At 35.5% G+C, this 19,105-nt stretch overlaps 1 protein-coding gene and 1 pseudogene across 1 annotated transcript; one reads left to right on the forward strand and one right to left on the reverse strand.

Annotated features, from left to right (window-relative positions):
- Nucleotides 1-203: 203 nt before the first annotated feature.
- On the reverse strand, nucleotides 204-15,910 carry LOC142527363 (uncharacterized). The gene is made up of 28 exons (XM_075632144.1): nucleotides 15,638-15,910; nucleotides 15,469-15,563; nucleotides 14,717-14,816; nucleotides 14,330-14,434; nucleotides 14,000-14,162; nucleotides 12,702-12,822; nucleotides 12,563-12,625; nucleotides 12,393-12,473; nucleotides 12,193-12,284; nucleotides 11,935-12,085; nucleotides 10,761-10,847; nucleotides 10,036-10,152; nucleotides 9,835-9,963; nucleotides 9,652-9,749; nucleotides 9,456-9,579; nucleotides 8,796-8,903; nucleotides 7,750-7,891; nucleotides 6,797-6,907; nucleotides 6,528-6,591; nucleotides 6,210-6,285; nucleotides 4,649-4,831; nucleotides 4,419-4,529; nucleotides 3,120-3,281; nucleotides 2,873-3,031; nucleotides 2,384-2,617; nucleotides 1,683-1,853; nucleotides 1,107-1,216; nucleotides 204-976 (listed from the first exon to the last, which is right to left on the reverse strand). Exons 1-28 carry the CDS (start codon nucleotides 15,798-15,800, stop codon nucleotides 436-438), a joined length of 3,861 nt encoding a protein of 1,286 aa, XP_075488259.1. The 5' UTR covers nucleotides 15,801-15,910; the 3' UTR covers nucleotides 204-435.
- Nucleotides 15,911-16,276: 366 nt separating this feature from the next.
- On the forward strand, nucleotides 16,277-18,950 carry LOC142537191 (BTB/POZ domain-containing protein At3g05675-like; annotated as a pseudogene).
- Nucleotides 18,951-19,105: the final 155 nt, after the last annotated feature.

Here is a 19,105-nt window from a genome sequence, read left to right on the forward strand (position 1 = left end):
ACGTAAAACTCCTCCGCCACAATGAGTACAATGAGAATAGCGAGTGTCATTTAAAATTCGTTTATCAAATTTTGCTCATGCAAAAGAACGACATCACAATATTCCAGGACCATATTAAAAACAAAAGAATTCAAAAATGGGTAAAATTTGTTTCTCAGAAGAGATGAAGGAGAAAAACGCCGACATTGGTCCACAAAACAGTGTACAAAACGTCCAGATGGGTTAAAAATGAAAAAATTACAGGTGGTACAGCTGTAACTGGCTTAGTCTGAGTACCACAAGTTGATAGCATTTGTCAGCCAATTCTTATTCAATTTTGTATTTCTAAATTCTATCTTGCTACAATAATACATGGAATCATCGTGATTTATAAGTTGCAAGTAAAAACCACCGAAAATAATTCACATTTTCAAATTAGGAACTTACAAGAAAATATCATTCTTTTTGCAGCACCGTGATATGATAAGAATGCCCCTGGCATGTACCAGATGACACTCGTGACTTGTTCGCATCATCTCCTTTACCAGCAGCCGGTAAAAGATTCCAGTGCAATGAGTAATTCGATAAATCATATGTACCGGGAGAAAATACACTAATCTGGAGAGGAACTTCTGTGGTAGACATTGGGTCGAGGTTGAAGTGAGTTGAAGTTGATCCTGACCAAATGAAAGGTGAAATGCACTCGGACAACATGGTCTTACTAGCTCGAGTTCCAATTACATCAGATGTTCCTTTAACGTCAGTAGAATGAGATATATTGTACCAACCCAATTCATTTCCAGAAACTGAAGCAGAATTGCTGAGTGTGTTTATGGGAGGTGTAGAATCGTGGGTGGTGAGCCGAACTGATACATTGTCCTCCGAGGAGTTGTGCACGGTAAATTTAAGATTTATTTCACATAAAGCAGCAGAAAAGTCATGCCTCACTAACTGGGGGCTATTCATTAGCCATGATATTGGGCTTGTACGAGCAATTCTGTAGCATAGACAGAAACAAGAGCAGTAAATAAAGAAGATAAGCATTAAGAAGGCAAAAATATGGCTTCAAAGTTGCTGGAAACATCGTTATTCGCCAGCAAGAATTGACTCTAGAGAAATGGACGAACCTGCAATGGCATGTGTGATAAGTGAAAATTTCTTTGGACCTTGATACCCCTGGATCGCAATCACTTTGTGACTCAGTAATCAAGATGAAGTCGACTGTGTTTTGATGATCCTAATCCATGTCAAAAGATAAAAACAACAGTGAAATTCCTGTTATAAGAAAAAGATGGGAGTGTGAACGAAAACAGAAGATTCACATTTTTCAACAAAGATCAACAAAAGCATTCATTGATGGCTTCAGTCAATCACGTGGTTTCATTTTGTATCCCTAATATTACAGTCACATACTGTCCACAAAACCAAAATAAAAAGAAAAAAAGAGGCACTTATTTTACATTCTATTTTGTGCCAGCAGATATTAAATGATAATACAAAATATTCACCCATGCCACTTAGCCATTCAATTTGAGATGCAATGAGCATGGATGACAGAACCGTTTTTTCCAATCTGGAACATCTCATTCATGTTACGTATATTTAAAAAGCTCATCACTAACAATTTAATTGAGGATGAACAAAAGTATGTCAATGCCAACTGCCAATTCAGCAGGACAATAGAAAGCAAAGGCAGGGTAAACCTGGTCTGGTCTTTTCTGGTGTATTCTTTCATAATGGTGAAATATGTTAAAAGGCGATATCGACATATCATACAACTGTTTGGATTCCCTAGCACAGAGTTTTACATCTGCCCTTGCTGAAGTGGAAAGAGAAGATATATCGTCTTCACCAGTCACTCCTGTCTGGAATTTCTGCATCCAAAAAAAACTTAATACAATAACTCTAGAAAAATAACAAAAAATGAGAAGCACAACTGACAAATAAGATGTTGAAAATTTAATAAGAATAAAGTGGAGACTGGTGCTTATAGGGGTTAACATTATCAGCATAGTATTACAGTATATATCATTATTAAAAAAAATTTAATTAAAAAGAAGGAAGAAGAAGACAAAAAATTGCACACAGCTCCACTCTGAACTCAATTGCCCAGATTTGACACAATAATGATTTAAGCATGGAAACACCTCTAGCAAATCCTCTCGAGGTAAAAGTATGTGGGCAACTCACATGACTAATTTCCAAAATGCTTCAAGCTACTATCCATTTGGTGTCTAAATTTATGATATGGCATGTAAAAATTATCTAAAATAATAATTTGACATACGGCAGCAGACTAAAGATTCTGAAACTTGACAGGCACAAAGCGGTAAACCCGACAAGAATATTATCAAAAGGAATCTCCATGAATGACTTCAAGAAAACATCCAACTTTGATACAAACCTTTAGCGTGAAAAAGCATGACAAAGCCTGTCCAGCCATTAAGAAATCCAAAGGAAAGCCAGAATCTGTTGATTGAAGTAGCGTGAGTTCCCACTGGTATCCAATACATGATAATTGGTGAACTTGGAAACTCTCTGAAGTGGTTCTGTTGATAATATCCATCCGCACAAGGAACTCGTGCAATCTGGAAGGAGAAGGGCTGAGTTGGAATGTCACTTCCAGAGATGGAAGTACCTATAAATTTTCAGATGACGAGAAAGGAGAAAATTAATGATAGATATGCTGTTGGTGATATCTACCTTTACCAATACATCCCAATTTCAATTGGCTAATGAATGAACTAGCACCAAGTAGGTTTCCTTATATTGATTGATGAGTCGTACCAAATGATCAATAAGAATACTCTCTGATATTCAATTATGTTTTGCATGCTACCAATAGAGCTTAAAATACAGCCACAATAAGATCATACTTCTTTTCAGTGCATACCTCCAAATTGTAATGCATCCTTAAAGTTCGATATATTATAAGAGTTGATTTATCTTCCATCTCATAGTAAATGGTTATGTACAGCGAAACATTTCCAGCTACAGCAGCCCTAAACCAAAGGGGCCACCTTAATGGCTTTTCCCAACAAATTGGTTCAGTCTGCGAAAAAAGAGTTGAAATGTGAAAACGAAATACAATGAATATGTTAAACATTGCACATGAAAAATAAAAGGTAGAGCCCAATGACCTCAGGGAACACAAATACACTATTTGTATATTTCTCAGTATCCAGATTAGTCAAATTTTGCGAATCTGCTTGTTTTTCAAGACAAGTTGGAAATTCTTGCTTTATAACTTCCTGATCTGCAACGTTAATAAATCTTGGATGATTGACCCGCACTTTCAAATTCTGCCAAAAGAGAAAACATCAGAAAAAAGTACACAAAGGTATATTCCCTCAATCCAGTGCAGTTGGATGTCAACATATAAACAAATTAACCAGGGCATACCAACAAACAATTGTTTACCTCCCTCCAATACCTGGAGCAAATGGAGATATTATAAGATAGTAACTAATCAAACCCTCGTGAAAACAGAGCTAAGATGTGGTTTTGACAAGCACCAGGAGCTCAACAACAACGAAAAATCAGTAGAGAAGAGGTAACTTTTAATCATTTTGGGAAACAAAGAATTCATATCCTAAAAATGAACTCGTGTGATTGCGTGGAAGGAAGCAATACACTCTGGAATGGATAATCATTCTGCAACAATCATCATTAATATCAGATTTTGCACATCTCATCATTTCACTGAAGTCAAAACAGCTTGTGAGTGTGATATGTCACACTACCCACCGTACAAAGCATGAGTTTAAACATAAACTGTATTACTGTACCATACAATCCATAAATTAAAACAATCCACCATATGAAAAACATGACATTAGAACGTTTTCCATGTACAAGTGTGGCACAGCATAAATCTAATCTAAGAGTATTAAAAAGAATTAGTTGAAAAAGAATAAAATAATAAATATCATGACACTGGCAGGGACAGAGCTAGAAATTTTGGCTGAGGGGTGCGAAATTTTTTTCCAAAATAATTAATTAAAATATAAATATATTTTTTTCACATTTACACACAAAAAAAATATTTATTTGACAAATTTATGAGAATTTTTTAATAAAAAAATAATCTTAATTTAATGTAATTAAAATTAAAATTATAAACTATTGGTTCAAAATAAATAATTGAAAAGAAAAAGAAAAGACTAGAATACCAAAATTTATAATTCTTCATCTACAACAAATTAAAAGTAATCAATACTATCTTCAAAAAACTGTTTCTTAAATATGAATCAGTTTTCATTTTCATAATAATTATAATCAGGGGAAGATCTTATGCAAGGGCAAAGTCGAGCATTCGATCAGCCAACACTTTTTACTTAAAGACAATACAATGGAAGTAAAATCACATGCTTCCTCAGTTGTTGACAAGAATATAAATGACTAAAAAAGGTAAAAAAGAAAAAGAAAAACAACAATACCTTCACGGATATTTTCGATGGATTTCTTATCTCTAAAGTAAGGCAACGAACTTCCCCCGCATAAACTATTTTAGGTAAATTGTCAACAACGCCTTCAAGTCTGGGTAGGCTCTGGATGTCAAACAAGTTAAAGCAGATAAGAAGAATATAAGGAATTTGTAACCATTCGACTATCCAGAATCAAGTAAATGTAAATTATGCCACTCCAACAAAAACAACAAAGCCAGTACCTTTATCACCAGGAACTTCAGGCTTCCTTTGATTGATTGCTTTGGTTTCCTTTCCCCCTTAACTTTCTTTCTAATAGCATCTGAATCAAAGTTACAAACTCCAACCACTGAACCAGAGAGTTTCCACCTAACACCAACTACTTTTAGGGTGCCTTCTGCTTTGGGAGTGACTCTTAGCTGAACCTGAAGATCAAAGAAAAAGAGTGTGAGAGAACATTTATAATTCCATTAAACAACAGATCAACCTGAAGAAACTAATTGTAGTACTTATTACAGAGACAAAATACTATGCATCAACGAATGAGAAGAGTGGTGATAAAAACGGGACATAGTTGGAAGGATATATTTAGAACTATCAGATATATATTCCTTCGTTCTCTGATAGCTAAATCATTTGCACCAAGAGATAATTTGATTGCGGACATATTCTTACTTTGGTCCTTAGTTCATGCATCAACTATCGACACAACTATTTCTAGACACTTAATTAGACTCGACCTAGGTTGTATTGGAAACATGAACTGAAAAGAAGCCGTCTCTAAAAGCGAAACTGTTTTTTGGCTTCTCTTTCAAAACCGTAACTGGAAACCTAGGAGTTATGATTCGGTTCCAGTTCCTAAAAATAAAAATAAAAAGAAACCAAAATCATGTGAAAACATAACCTAAAACTTGTGCTAATCACACTTCGAGCGGAGAGTTTGTAAAGAAATGTGATTTTTGTACAAGCCAACTTGTCTTTTTTGGTTTTGTAGTAAGTTCACAGGGGATACAAGTGGATGAAGTTCCTAAAATATAAAAAAAATTTAAGATCTTATAGTGCATACAAACAACTTAATTTATATAAGTAAACTATATAATTTATAGCTTACATTTAATCTATACTTTTATTTATTTTTTTATTTTAATTTTCAATAAAAATTAAATATTCATAATATTTTGTAATAAATAATTAACTTCAATTAGTTTTATCATATCATGAATGGTATTATTATTCTTTTCTTGGCCGTTGAAGGTTTTAAAAAATAAAATTTAGTTCAAATTGGTTCAAACCGTTGACTAAACCAGAACTAGAACCGAAACCATATCCAAACAGTTCAGTTACAGTTTCAGCTTTAATTGAAAGTGGAAGCATCGGTTTTTTAGCCATGGTCCAACCTAACTTAATTCCTCTCCTTATTACTTTGATATTTAGTCGGGGTTTATTGTTAAACACACAACCTAGCCAACCCCAACAAATTTGAGGAAAGGCTTTAACAGTGATGAGTATTCCTGGGAGGGTAAGGAATGAAGATAATGTTTTCTGTTATTGCAGTGTTTTTGTACACTCTTTTCATGAGAGTATGGATTTCCTTTTCTTTTTTTTGTTTGTATTTTGAAATCTGATGTTCTCAGACCAAAACCAGGTATTATATTGGATATTCCCAAAGACTCAAATATTTTACATAAGACATCCAAATAGGGATAGAATATAAATAAACGTAAGATGGTGTAAATGAGTACATATTAGTATAAGACGAGAAATAATAAAAAAATTATACGTTTAATTATTAGCAAAGCTCACCGATATAGTTTCACCACCTTGCATCAAAATGTCAACTTCAGATAAAGTAAAGAAAGATGTGTCTAAGCTCTCATCCCTGCATTGGACAAGAACATATTATCGGCAATAATCACACATAGCATGCGCATGGTAAAACCAGGCAAAAATTATGGTTCCCCATAATTTTTGCAGGGGCAGTAATAAATATAACCCTACAGTGTGTTTTATTTTGGAAGCTATGCATGTTTCGAAATACATGGGAGATGCCTAATTTTCAAAAGAAACACACACAGAGATATCAAAAACCAAAAGATCCCAATCTTTGCATCACTGACATACCCACTAGTTGATACGGCTCTCATTTCCAAGGCATTCCCATAGTCGATTAAAGTGCTACTTGAATCTGCATTATTCAAAATAGGCCCACAGTAGTTATGCTAATGATTCTTGTCAATTTTAACTTCAATATAAAGACTTAAGACGGAAGAATATACAAATCTAATATGACAAGCACTCACTCATATCAACTAATACATATAAGAAAGGTCCTGAGAAAATAGAAACTGAACATTGATTTGCAGTAGGAAAATTACTAAAAGAAAAGTTACCTGATTCAGTTTCATTAGATTCTGCTGAATACTCACATACTAGTGAAACATTTGAAATGGATAGAGGGATTTGAAGTGGGTTTCTTAAATTCACATCCACCTTTATTGACTCTGAAAAGTCATGGAAACAATATGAAATGTTGGCAAGCACTCCACAAAGTGAACATATCGACAACCATAGAAGACAACTATCGGTATATACTATCAAATCATTGCATGAGCCATGAAATAACGAATCTGTTGCAATAAGAAAAGAAAAAACAAATTAAGTTTGTGCAGCAAAAAACCATACATGCTCCAGAAAAAAAGTTGGCTGAATGACAAAAGTTAGCTGAAAACGTGCAAAGATTTTAAGCAGTAAATCTCCTACTCTGGACTCCCAGGCTCAGAACCAAGAATTTTTGGTGGATGGAAGTTTGGATTCGGGTAGTGATCATGTGTAAGAATTTTAAGATAGCAAATTTCTGATTAAAAAATAAAGATAAGTGGTTAAGTTTGTCAACAAGGACCAGATAACACAATTTCTATCTATAAGTGAATATGTAAGACATATTCGACATCTTCATAGGAGCTTCCGAAGTGCTGCAAAGAATTCTAAAACCAAGCGCTTGGCATAGGCAAATCTCACGAAAAATTATCATGAACTCGGCGACACGATAACCTATAAAAAACTATGTTATCTATGATTTCTGCAAGACAAAAGCATTCGTAAACATAGCCTCAGGCTCAGGTATTAGTTAGAGGACAAATTACATTATATTAAAAAGGAAGTATGCACAACCATAAATTTGCTACGTCCTGGAAATTATTACAGTAAGATCCAAAAAAATCTTGTCATCAATCCTATTACAAACTAAACATTGTCCCCATTATTGGTGGAATATGTGCAGCGAAGTTTGACCCAATATATCCAACACTCTGCAACTAGAGCATAATATCAACTTCATTCATACCTCCAGAAATACATACATTTGATTCCTTGTAATTCTTTGGCATGACCTTTGGTTGTGACTCCAACCAGTTAGTCCTCATAACTGACAACGATGGAATTATGTCCTCCTCCAAAGACTGCCATAAACTTTCTTCAATATTTGCCTAAAGGTCAGGAAATTGGGACTGCAAGCATCAATAAAAGAACATACTCCAAGAAACAGATAGAAATCAAGATTGGATGACACTATAATTCATTTACTACATTGAAAGCAAAACCCTCCAAGTCAACTACTGGTGAAGGGCCAATTTCCAACATTTAGAGTTAACAAGAGTAAGAGAGACATCAAGTTTTTATTGAAAAAAGACAAATGAATGCAACAGCTCTAAATCAGTAGTTACCATTTTATCACAAAATACAGTCATACACTCTCGGGTTTTATCGTGATACTGAAGGACTATCATGAGTTACTATTAAATAGGAATCGGATTCTAAAAATGTTCAGTCCAAACCAATCATAAAGACAGGAAAGCAGCTATAGCTCAAGTTCAATTCAAAAAATGGCTGCATAAATATCAGCGAGCCATTTTCTCTTCATCCAATAGTTGGCAACTTTCAAAACCAGAGAATATGCCATTTACGACCAAAAGACTGAAAATAACTCTGAGCACAAGTCAACCACAATGGAACAGCACCACAAAAGTAATGTGTATTATAATTTCAAAGAGAGTTCTTCTATCTTCACGTGACATCAGAAGATTTATCAGGGCTCACAAAACAAAAACTAAGTTCGAAAAATCAGAAACAGTGGTTTGTCTGTTTTTGGAATGATCATCTTACTCCACCAATAGCAAAGTTATAGTAATCCTCTATCATCAACAATCGATAGGCAATAACGATCATGGCACTTGGATGGAGCGTTGATGATAAATAAGAATAATATTAGAACTAAAAAACAGCTCTTCAGTCATCAACACCACATAGATGATCGATCAGATATGTATGCAATCAAAAAATAAGTAACCCCACCACCAGCTTGTTATTAAGGAAAACTGCAAACTAACTTACTGCTGCAGTTGATGCAAAAGTTCGATGATCTTCAAAAACAACTTTAGTTAAAGGAAAGTTTATGACAGGTAACTGAAGCCTGAAAATCTCAAATGCTTTCCCAGTTTCCTACAATGAAACAAGTAAAAGAAAGATATCACTGACGTTTAATTAACATTAAAGTAAATATGAGCATGAAGGAAGAACACAAAGGTGAATTTAAATTTTTTGAGATGGCTAAGAAGAGGATTAAGCAACGAACACCCAAATTTCCGATTTTAAACAACTTGCTGAATACACCTTTCATTAACTCAGCTTTCGTATCATTGTGAGAAAGGAACTGGATAACACATGAAAGTTCAACAGTAAAATAACAGGTAACTGTTGACGTATAATTTCAAGTGGCAGCAATGACTAAAAATTAGTATTTTTCGCTGAGCGTGGATAGGATGGATGCAATGGACTAAACGTTATCTACAGGAGTATTATCATTATCAGTTGCAGATGCGACAAAACAAACTACTTTTTAATAGGTTGTCATATTAGTGATAAAATTTGGGATTAGACCCCATGAGGTTATTACCAACTAGCAACAGGAAAAACAAGGAAGAAAAGGAAACAGGTACAACAAAATGGAAGAGAAACAGTTTAAGAGAACAAAAGCAATTTAGCAGCAGACACCTGAATAACTTGAAAAAGGCCCCTTAAAAATAACTCTTGAGTCGCCCTGGGTTGATGACTACATGCCAGGACCTCTAACATATGTTTAACAGCCTCACCAAAATTTCCAAGAAATGCATACCACCTGAAACATGAATGAAGCATGGAAAAATAGAAAATCTATAATTTACCAATCAAGATTAGAGAGCTTCCTTACTTTCCAATATGGAAATGAACATGATCCCTAATGTGCACCCATGCAGTGCCTTTGAAGACAGAAAGGGCACTTTTATATGTTCTGATTGCGTGTTTTATCTGATCAAGGACAAGCCAACATCTTTTTCAGATCATTACAAAAACCATGAATTATAAATTGCATACTTACGTAAGAAACCATCACCTGACCACATTTCTTGTAGAGATCTCCCGCAAGAACAAGATGAAATCCATATTTTCGGAACATGGTTGGTGTGGATAGCAAGTAGCAGTAGGATGCTTGCTCAAGCATCACAGCTGAGTGCAGAGGTTCCTAAAAATTATGTGCTTCAGGAAGATATTTTACAATCTCTCATCAGTTCAACCATCAAATCATGGGCATTACCTCACCAGAGATACGAAAATAGACACCTGCAGCATCCTTGTACTGACCCCTAGCCTTTAACATTTCTGCCCACCAAAGGCCACAACGTGTCGCATTTCTCATGCCAGATGGGATTTTCTGAATTAAAAGATTTAATCTAATCAAAAATTTCAGATTCATGATAACCAAAGAACATGTAATGACATGGATCCTTGTAGATCTAGTAATGTTATCACTTAAATCAGCCTAGACATCGTTTCACACCATCAATGCGTCAAAATAAAGACTGCAAAAAGAGCTTAAGCATATAAACCAGAAGAGCTCAGATTTCAGATCAAGAAGTTCAGATCTCCACCCAAAACAATTCCAAGAGGCTACAGTTACCACCTGAATCCAAAAATCTACAAATTAACAATCGTTTGATGTTGAGAACAAAATTCATATTTACGTCCATTGTCCAGGTCAGAAATCTGGCGAAGTAAAATGACATGATAAACTACCACTAGAACTGTCACAAAGCAAGATCCACCAATCTGTAGGCTGAATATTCTAGTGACAAGTTAAAAAAGTTTTCTTGCGTGAACATGCAATATTCCACATGTTTTCTTACATTAACCTGCAGTAGATTAATGGAACCCCAGGAAAAATCTCAATTTTGTTTGCAAGTGGAAAAGAGGGGAATTTTATACATAACTTCAAAATATCTCTATCAAAAACCAAAATCAGCAAATTAAGCTTATAAATACCAAATAAGCGCTAAAAGCAATTTCCATGCAGTACTCCGCATCTTTTCTCGACTGATCCAACATAAAACAACATAAACCCATCATTTCCTGTAAAAGCATTGAAAGACAAAAATTAATACATTATAGAAAGAAGAGATCAGACAAGTGCATAATTTAGTCAGTGTTATAGTTTGATGTAGAGTATATAGGAGGCTATAATCTCATGTTTGCAGCATAAAACCAAAAAATAATCCAAAAAATGAAATTGTTCATGAACTGCTCATGGAACAATCAAAGCAAATTTCTCCATGCAAAGAGTTTCTGAGCAATGCTCAATTATTACCAAATAAAATTGTGAAACTTTAAATATGATGGTTTGAAAACACACCTTCCAAAAAAAAACAAATTAATCTTGGCAGATTAAACAAAGATAAAAGTAAAGATATGACATAAATACGCAGCAATTAAGTTGAAATACTAAAGAGAATAGAACTTCTCATGATAATCACAATGAAGAAATCTTGTCAATAAGCTGCTTCAAAGGTGTAAAAAACAGATATTAATTCAAATTCAATGTGACACAGCTTCACTTACTTATTTTTGTTATACTCGCCCATTCAAAATCTAGATCTGTTAACAAAATATTTGGTACTAAGAAAAGCGATGTTGCTCCTCAATAGTCCTTTGTAACGAACTTGATGCTACCATGCAGTACTCTGCCATCAGTGAGTAGAGCGTAAAAAATTGCTTCATTACAGTTGAAACCCCATCATATGATGAACATTCTAAATTATTGTTCTTTTCAGATATCTTGGAACATCAAACAGACCAATCCGATCCTGTTCTTGAATCGGTGAAATGGTCTTAGCTACTATTTTCTTTCTTCTGTGGTAGTACTAATTGACCAGTGGAAAAAAAGAAAATGAAATTCACGGGGTCAAGCAATGTATTCTCAAAAAAGTAATGTAATAGCAGTACAAGTATCCAAATAGAATCTATTTAAAAAGAAAACTTTCTAACATGGATTGAAACCAAAATAGAGCATAAAGCTTCTAATCAAGTATGTGACAAATAAAACAAGACAAAACAATATAAAAATGTAATATAGGGCCCAGTAGATGGCCAAATATATGATCCCGGAACTTCCACCTAAAAGAAGCAGATAAATGATTACGGAACAGAAGCAAAGAAGTACCTGAACACCAGCAAAGCGCCTCCATGCTTTGTCAAGCTTGTAATCCGTAGAAATAAGTCGATAGTTTGACAAAGCAAGTTCATAATCTTGTAACATGAAAGCATAGTCACCCAAAACTCGTATCTGAGATTCTATGGAGCTAAAAGTGTACCTTCAGCAGCGATTAAACAAACCAAATGATAAAGCAAAGGGAAATGGAAAAGGCAGCATTCATATGCCCAATCAAATATAAGGCAATAATTTGAAGATTAAATATACATTGGCCCATGCTCGTCTGGTGGATCTTCTTTCCCTTTTCTCCACCACAAGTTTTTAATTTGATTTCTAAATCCTTTCCTTGTAACTGAGACCTGGTGTAATAGAGAATAGATTGCAGAACAAGAGCAAAGATGACAATAATTTGATATTGAGCCAAACTAATCACGAGTGCAAAGTATCTCACTGTGAGATGAATATACCTGCTGATTAAGAACCCGTATTTTTAGTTCCATGAGAGGAATGATGTGCTTAGAAGAGAGATCTTGCACTGTATTTCTCAACTGAAGAGTTCAAACCAAAAAAATGGCTGATCCACTACTTTTACAAATAATAATTCCACAAAGAAACATTAGCCAGGTGAAGTAAGTACCTCTCTTATATCATCCAAATTAAGGAAGCCACCAAACTGTTGTTTAGGTGAAGTATGATTTTTCTGTATGCCAGCAAATTTAACTATAAGAGAGGCGAGAAGGAAAGAAATAAATGTCAATTTTCAGAATTTTTCTCACATAATATGCCCATGGATTTTCTTGATGTTCTTCTAAGCCATCCGGAGACGAGTTAATACACAACAAACGACAATCATTCACACCAAATGTACTCCTCATTTCAGTCAAAATACTGGTAGCTCTGTAGGGAAAAAACATGAAGACCAAAAACCCTTATTTTGTAGATAAAACTTGACTGCAGATAAAAAGTGAAGTAGCCTGAGACCACAAGCAAGTTCCGGATAACGGTGAAAAAGGATCAGATACCCCAATATTGTCCTTCTTTTAGAACTTTCTCAATCAACTTCAACATTCTATGAACTATTTGGTTTACATTCTTGGCCTTGACACCATTTACTAAACCGCACTACTCAGTATACCATCACAAAAAATATTCACGTTGGAGCTAGGATAATAGCACTACAGTTTTCAATTCAACCTAAGTGAGTTCAATTTCAACCAATCGGAAGTTGATAGTAATTTCCATGCAATTAATAATTGGGCTGATAAAACTAACCGTGCTAACCTTGGAGTCATCACAGATATGTTTTCAAGGAAATAGTCCTTTGAGTAAGTAATAGTGGTTAAATAAAGAACGTCAAGTATGGGAATCCCTTACAGGGGATAGAGCATCCATTTAATAATAAGTTTAAATTTAACCTATCTTTGAGGAAGAAAAAGTCCTCACAACCGAACAAAAAGTTATAAATGATCACGAATGCCTAAGATAAAGCAAATGGAAAAACTGAATTTCACAATTATTAGATACAATCTTTTGATAGTCAACTAATTATACTAGATCCAAGTTGAACTATGATGCTTACACAGTTTATCTCTGCACTTTCTCAAAATAATTCCAGCTGACTCCTAGTTCACTCACTGATTCCCACTTTCAGGTGCTATGAGTTCATATAATTTCCTTCCCTTATACATTGACACTAATATGTTAGCTAAATTTAGTCTGGGATATTTCATTAGAAAAATAACTTACATTATAATGTCTCAGTTTCTCAATTAAAAGTAAATCCACACCATTGCAGATTCATCATTACCGACACTTTAGACACAAAGGCCAACAAGAGTATATTGCAAATGCAAGAAGTCTGTCATAATAACCCAAAGATATTTGAATAGATTTACTGCTTCTTTGAAGTACCCACCTTCCTTGTGTTAAATGCAAACAAGAACATTAAATAATGAATTGTGTTTCACAAAATTCATCCAAAACAAGTCTATTCAATTATGGATATTTCGATGATGTTCATGCACTCCCTGTGTGATACAAAAAAAAAACAAAAGGGGAATAGGTCGAGTTATACTTCTCTAGCATGCCAGCATCATTATCATGCACCAACAAGAAATACTTCAAAATATTTGGATCCATGGCACCATCATTAAGGAGAGACGGCAACTGATTCGTGTTGAAGAGGTCAACAAATTTGTCAATGGGATCTTTATCCTTCGAAGAGACAGCCACAAGGCCTATTCGCATGGGCACAAAAGGCAGAAAGATAAGCAAACATTTAAGCAAGATCCTCTAGCATTTAAAGACAGCCGAACTAGTTTTTCAACAGAGCAAAGTGAAAAAAGTACAAGAAAGCACAATGTTGAGCACTATGTAAAATGAACCAGAAATTACACAAACTTACATGCCACGGGATGATCAAAAGCTTCGTGTTCTGAAAATGAGACTGTATCTACTAGCTCTTTATTGAATATTCGAAACCATGATGGCACAAACTCCAGCTCAGAAGCTGTACAATTCATTCAACTTTTTAATATCAAATGCATTGTTTTACCTTTTCAAATAACAGATTGTATCACTCAAAGACCTCAAAGGTAGATATATCAAATTCATAGTCTAATAATAATAGTCAACTTAACATCAGACTCCAATATGTAAAGTTTCTACAAAAATGTCAAGTGTAAAATGCATAATCACAGGCACACATCCAAGCTGCATCCATCAACTCGTTTTCTTTTGGCTTAGATGCAAAAGGATTTCCAGTGTTCAAGTTACAGGGTTTACAACTTACTTGGTGCTACATTCCCAATTTCTGGTGGGTCTGAGGACAGCCCAGAAATATATTTATCTCCCTCCTGAGTGATTACTTGTTTTAACCTCTCTTTAGCAACCTGGGTGGGAAATTATCAGATTAGAAAGCAAAGGTGGGAATCATCAAACCATCTCATATGGCATCCATACCACAACACCCAAATTGACTTATTAACGATGAAAGTAAGAGAGGAGTGATGTAATGTTATTTTCAATACAATAGCTCAAGCATCCCAAAAGGAATCATGATACAGCGTACCAGCCGAGTTATAATGTTGTCACATAAGATAACTCAGACCATAGAATGGAATCAATATCACATATTTGTTAAGTAACCCCAAATAGTTTAAAGATTCACCATGAAGTATCTATCTGAATGACCCAAGAATCTGGGAATAACCGCTTATGCTCATATAGTTAACCGAAACACTTGCTTAAGGCCAACGACTCCAAAATCCTTGAACCTCAAATTATTGCCAAACAATTAAGACGCAAACAGCTCTACATGGAATGCGATTTACTTTCTATTAAGAACAGGGCCCAAAACACCATCAAATTTATGTCCTTCAAATTATCTGTTATCCTGTACTATAGCTTCATATGATCAACAAGTTTACCACGAAATGTACATTACGAAAGAACGGTGCTCAAAAAACAAAAAAACCGTCTTTCCATTTCGTAGAATCTGATAACCGAACCAATGCGAGTTAAAGACTATCAAAGTAAACGTACCTCGATATTTGGCTGCCGTATTTCGGAAGCATAAAACAATCTCAATCTGAATCTTCTGAGCCTGTAAGGTTGATCACTAGCTGTCCTCACTGGCACTGAACATCGACACATGAAATAAATCAGTATATCCAATTCCACAATTCAGCACTCAAAGCTTCGTGGATTGTACCATCGATGTTATTGAATTTGCAGAAAGGGTTTAGCATTTCAATGAAGGAGAGTCCATTCCGGAGGCAGGACTCCTCCACGAGCGGCGTTCGAAGGACCATGACCGCCGGAGTGATCTGGTCCAATAGCATCCTTCCAAGCGTGGTGTTTGCTGGATCCATCATCCTTCCAGGATCCGACCCGATTTACAGGTGACCCGGTGTCTTCAAATGGAACCAACAAAGCAAGATTTTGATACGTCTTCAAATTTTGGTTGCAGAAGGCAAATTGCGAGAATGAAGCCACGAAGATGAAGAGGCGGTCATATTTGGGCTTCTCACAGGCCCATTATTGACGGTCAAAACATATAAGGCCCAACCATCGCTCCAGACCCAAAACGAGGCACTGAAATTTGCGTCGGCTATTTATAGACCCAACATTAACGGGTCAACAAACTATGGGCTTATAGCCCAAATATTTACCGGGCTCCAATGCTGCTAAATAATGTCGCCCCGTCTTCTTCCCAACTCCCTCGGCGGTTGCTGTGTTTTCTCCCTTGTTCAATTACGCAACCCTCTCTCATTTGCGGTCTCGGCGCCAGCGATTGGTTGCGGGAACTCGCTGGAAAGGAAATATTACTCGGATCTCAACTTCAGCTGCCATGTCTCACCGTCCATACTTCCAAGGAGACCGTCGTGGCGGAAGTGGAGGCCGGTCTGGAGGGAGAGGCGGCGGAAGAGGTGCGGTCTGCGTAGGTGTAGGGGAGCAGCGATGGTGGGACCCTGCCTGGCGAGCTGAGCGTCTCCATCAGAAAGCCGCGGAGGTATCGTTTTCAGTTTTTTGCCCATGTGAAGTAGTGAATATGTGGCTTCGAGAATGGTTGAATAATTTTAAGCTGTCAGAAGAATCTGATTAATAGGACTAACTAGAAGTAAATAACAGCCGATTAAATTTTGATGCATCAAGTTGTTAGTTTTGACGCTTGAATTGCAATTTCATCATTCCTTTTTTAACAAAATATCTGAAATTCGATATTTTAATGATACTTATATTTGAAAGTTAGTTATATGATCTTCATATTAACTTAAGGTTATAACACGTTGTTTCAAAGAGGTGAAAAATATCATCTTTTTTATAATACCTTTTTGTGGCCAAATTTTGTCTACATCCTGATGAGTTCATGCAAATGTTCTCTTACTAGAAAATCAATTTATTTTGTAGAAAGTAGTGTTATTTAACTCTGCGTAACACTATGGTCTTATTTTGTGGAATGGAAGTCGTGTGTACGGTAAAGGGAAGGCACTTGTTGTGAGCGAAGTCCCATTGCCAAATTATCATGCAGATCTTGATGAATGGCACGACTCCAACAATAAGAAATATGTGTTGCCATTGTAGGAAACAATTTTAGTACGTAGTTTGAGTGTGTTACTTATGGAATCTATCATAACAGATCAATATGTCCATGGAGACTGAGACAAGATTTGGAAATTTATTGAATACTTCCAATGGGACAACATCTATGGGAATCAATTCTTCTACGTCTGCTGATACCGCCACTGTACTAGCCAAAACAGTTGAAATTGGGAGACAAGCACCAATGTTGGAGATCGAGACCGGCCTGAATCAACTTATATAACAGAAACAGGAAAAGATGAGGGTATACACATGATGCATTGAATTTTATAGATTTGTCTTCTTAATATAATTTGTGAATCCTGATTGATCGACTTTCAGGAAAGTGATAGTGTGAAGGCAATGTTATCATTTAGAGAAAAGCTACTGGCATTCAAAATGAAATCAGAATTCTTGAAAGTTGTTGTGGCAGAACAGGTACAAATTTTTTTGTCATTATCCTTCATATCTTCTTAGCATAGTATTTATCGGGATTCATTAATCGAAAGGGGGTGACTGGGTGAGGAATTATATATAAATGAAACCATGCAGTCATCTCCCCACGATCATGTACCAAAAGGTCACAGGGTGTGTGTCATGATGGCAGTGGTGTTTTTGAAAAACATTGCTAGTTGAAGAGGTTGTTCCGCACTTAGCTGCATTAGATTGCAGCATTGGTAGATTTTCTGTAATTGTTATTTCTAGGGTCGATTAGTGTGAAGATAAGACCTTTACAACTCATTGATTTAATATTTTTAAAAAAGTTGCTTGGACAAGGCGTGTGTGGGTGGGAGAGGGGAGTTTTCTGGATGAATTATGCAAACAGTAGCCTGGATAGATGGGAGATGAAGTTTTTTCTTGTATGAGCTTTTGGAAATAGTAGTAGTAGCTTGAGTACATGCTAACTGAGGATGATGATGCAACTTTATTAAGAGCTGACGATGTGATTAAATTGGAAGCTAGCCAGTGTGTCTAACAGGCTTGTATCAAGATTTGTAGATCTTGTCAAGTCTTTGGTATGTGATTTACAAGAATTAGTTCCCGGACCAAGACAGATGGACTTATTCCTGTCATTTTAAACTGATTTATTATGGGCTACTCAAATAGCAGCAAAATTGGAAATTTCAAGAGAATTTATTCGCATATAGGTGGATGCATCGGCAAATATAGTGAAAATTTCAGAGCAATCATGTCCCATAGTAGAATTAAATGGAATATAGGTGAAAGCCCTTGATGTGACTACAGAAGTCTTGGAAGCAATAGCGTATGGAACCGTAGTTTTGGCTCCCCTAGAACGCCTTCATATGGTTAAAATCTGGCTTCCATACATAAGGCTGATGAAGCCTTTGACCGATTCTTTTTCTTCTGATGAAGACAATAATTTACTGGTGAAATTTTATTGCGAGCTTAGGCAATCTTTGGAGTCGTCATTGGTGTCTATAATATTAACGTTGCCCTCTGGTGACCAAGCTGAAATTTTGAGAGAATGGTTAGACAGTGAGGAAATTCTATATCCAGACTTGACCGAAGCATTTGAAGTGTGGTGTTACCGGTCGGAAGTTTCAAAGAGAAGACTAGCTTTGTTGGATGGAAGCCATCAGAGTACCAGTCGAGTATGATTTCTTCACTTTCATTTAATCGCTTTTCGGTTAGATTTTGCATGTCCAAATCATGGTTAGAATGTGGAATACCATTGCACAATACAAGATTCGAGCATTAAGCATTGCTTAGTTTGAAAATATGAAGTACCAGTTAAAACTTACATAGAAATGCCATTGTGTAATTATTTTGAACATCTTAACTCATAACAGCAATATTTGTAACCGAGGATTTTGTGCTGTACGAATCCTTTTTTCTTGTCCGTTTAATTCAATTGTATAATATTGATTTAATCTTTTTTTACTTGTGGATTTTCACGTTGTAAGATTTGGGACATTTTTGCAGTTGCTCTAATTTTCCATCTTCATTCAAATCACTGATTTGTTTATCAACCATATCAAGTCAATGCAAAGCTTCAACAATATTGATCCATGTGTAATAGTCGTTATAGATTATGTGAAAAACATATGAAATTTATGGTCAATTAATTGAATAGCTA

Source organism: Primulina tabacum, chromosome 2, assembly GCF_025594145.1.
Source record: "Primulina tabacum isolate GXHZ01 chromosome 2, ASM2559414v2, whole genome shotgun sequence".
NCBI classification, from domain to species: Eukaryota; Viridiplantae; Streptophyta; class Magnoliopsida; order Lamiales; family Gesneriaceae; genus Primulina; species Primulina tabacum.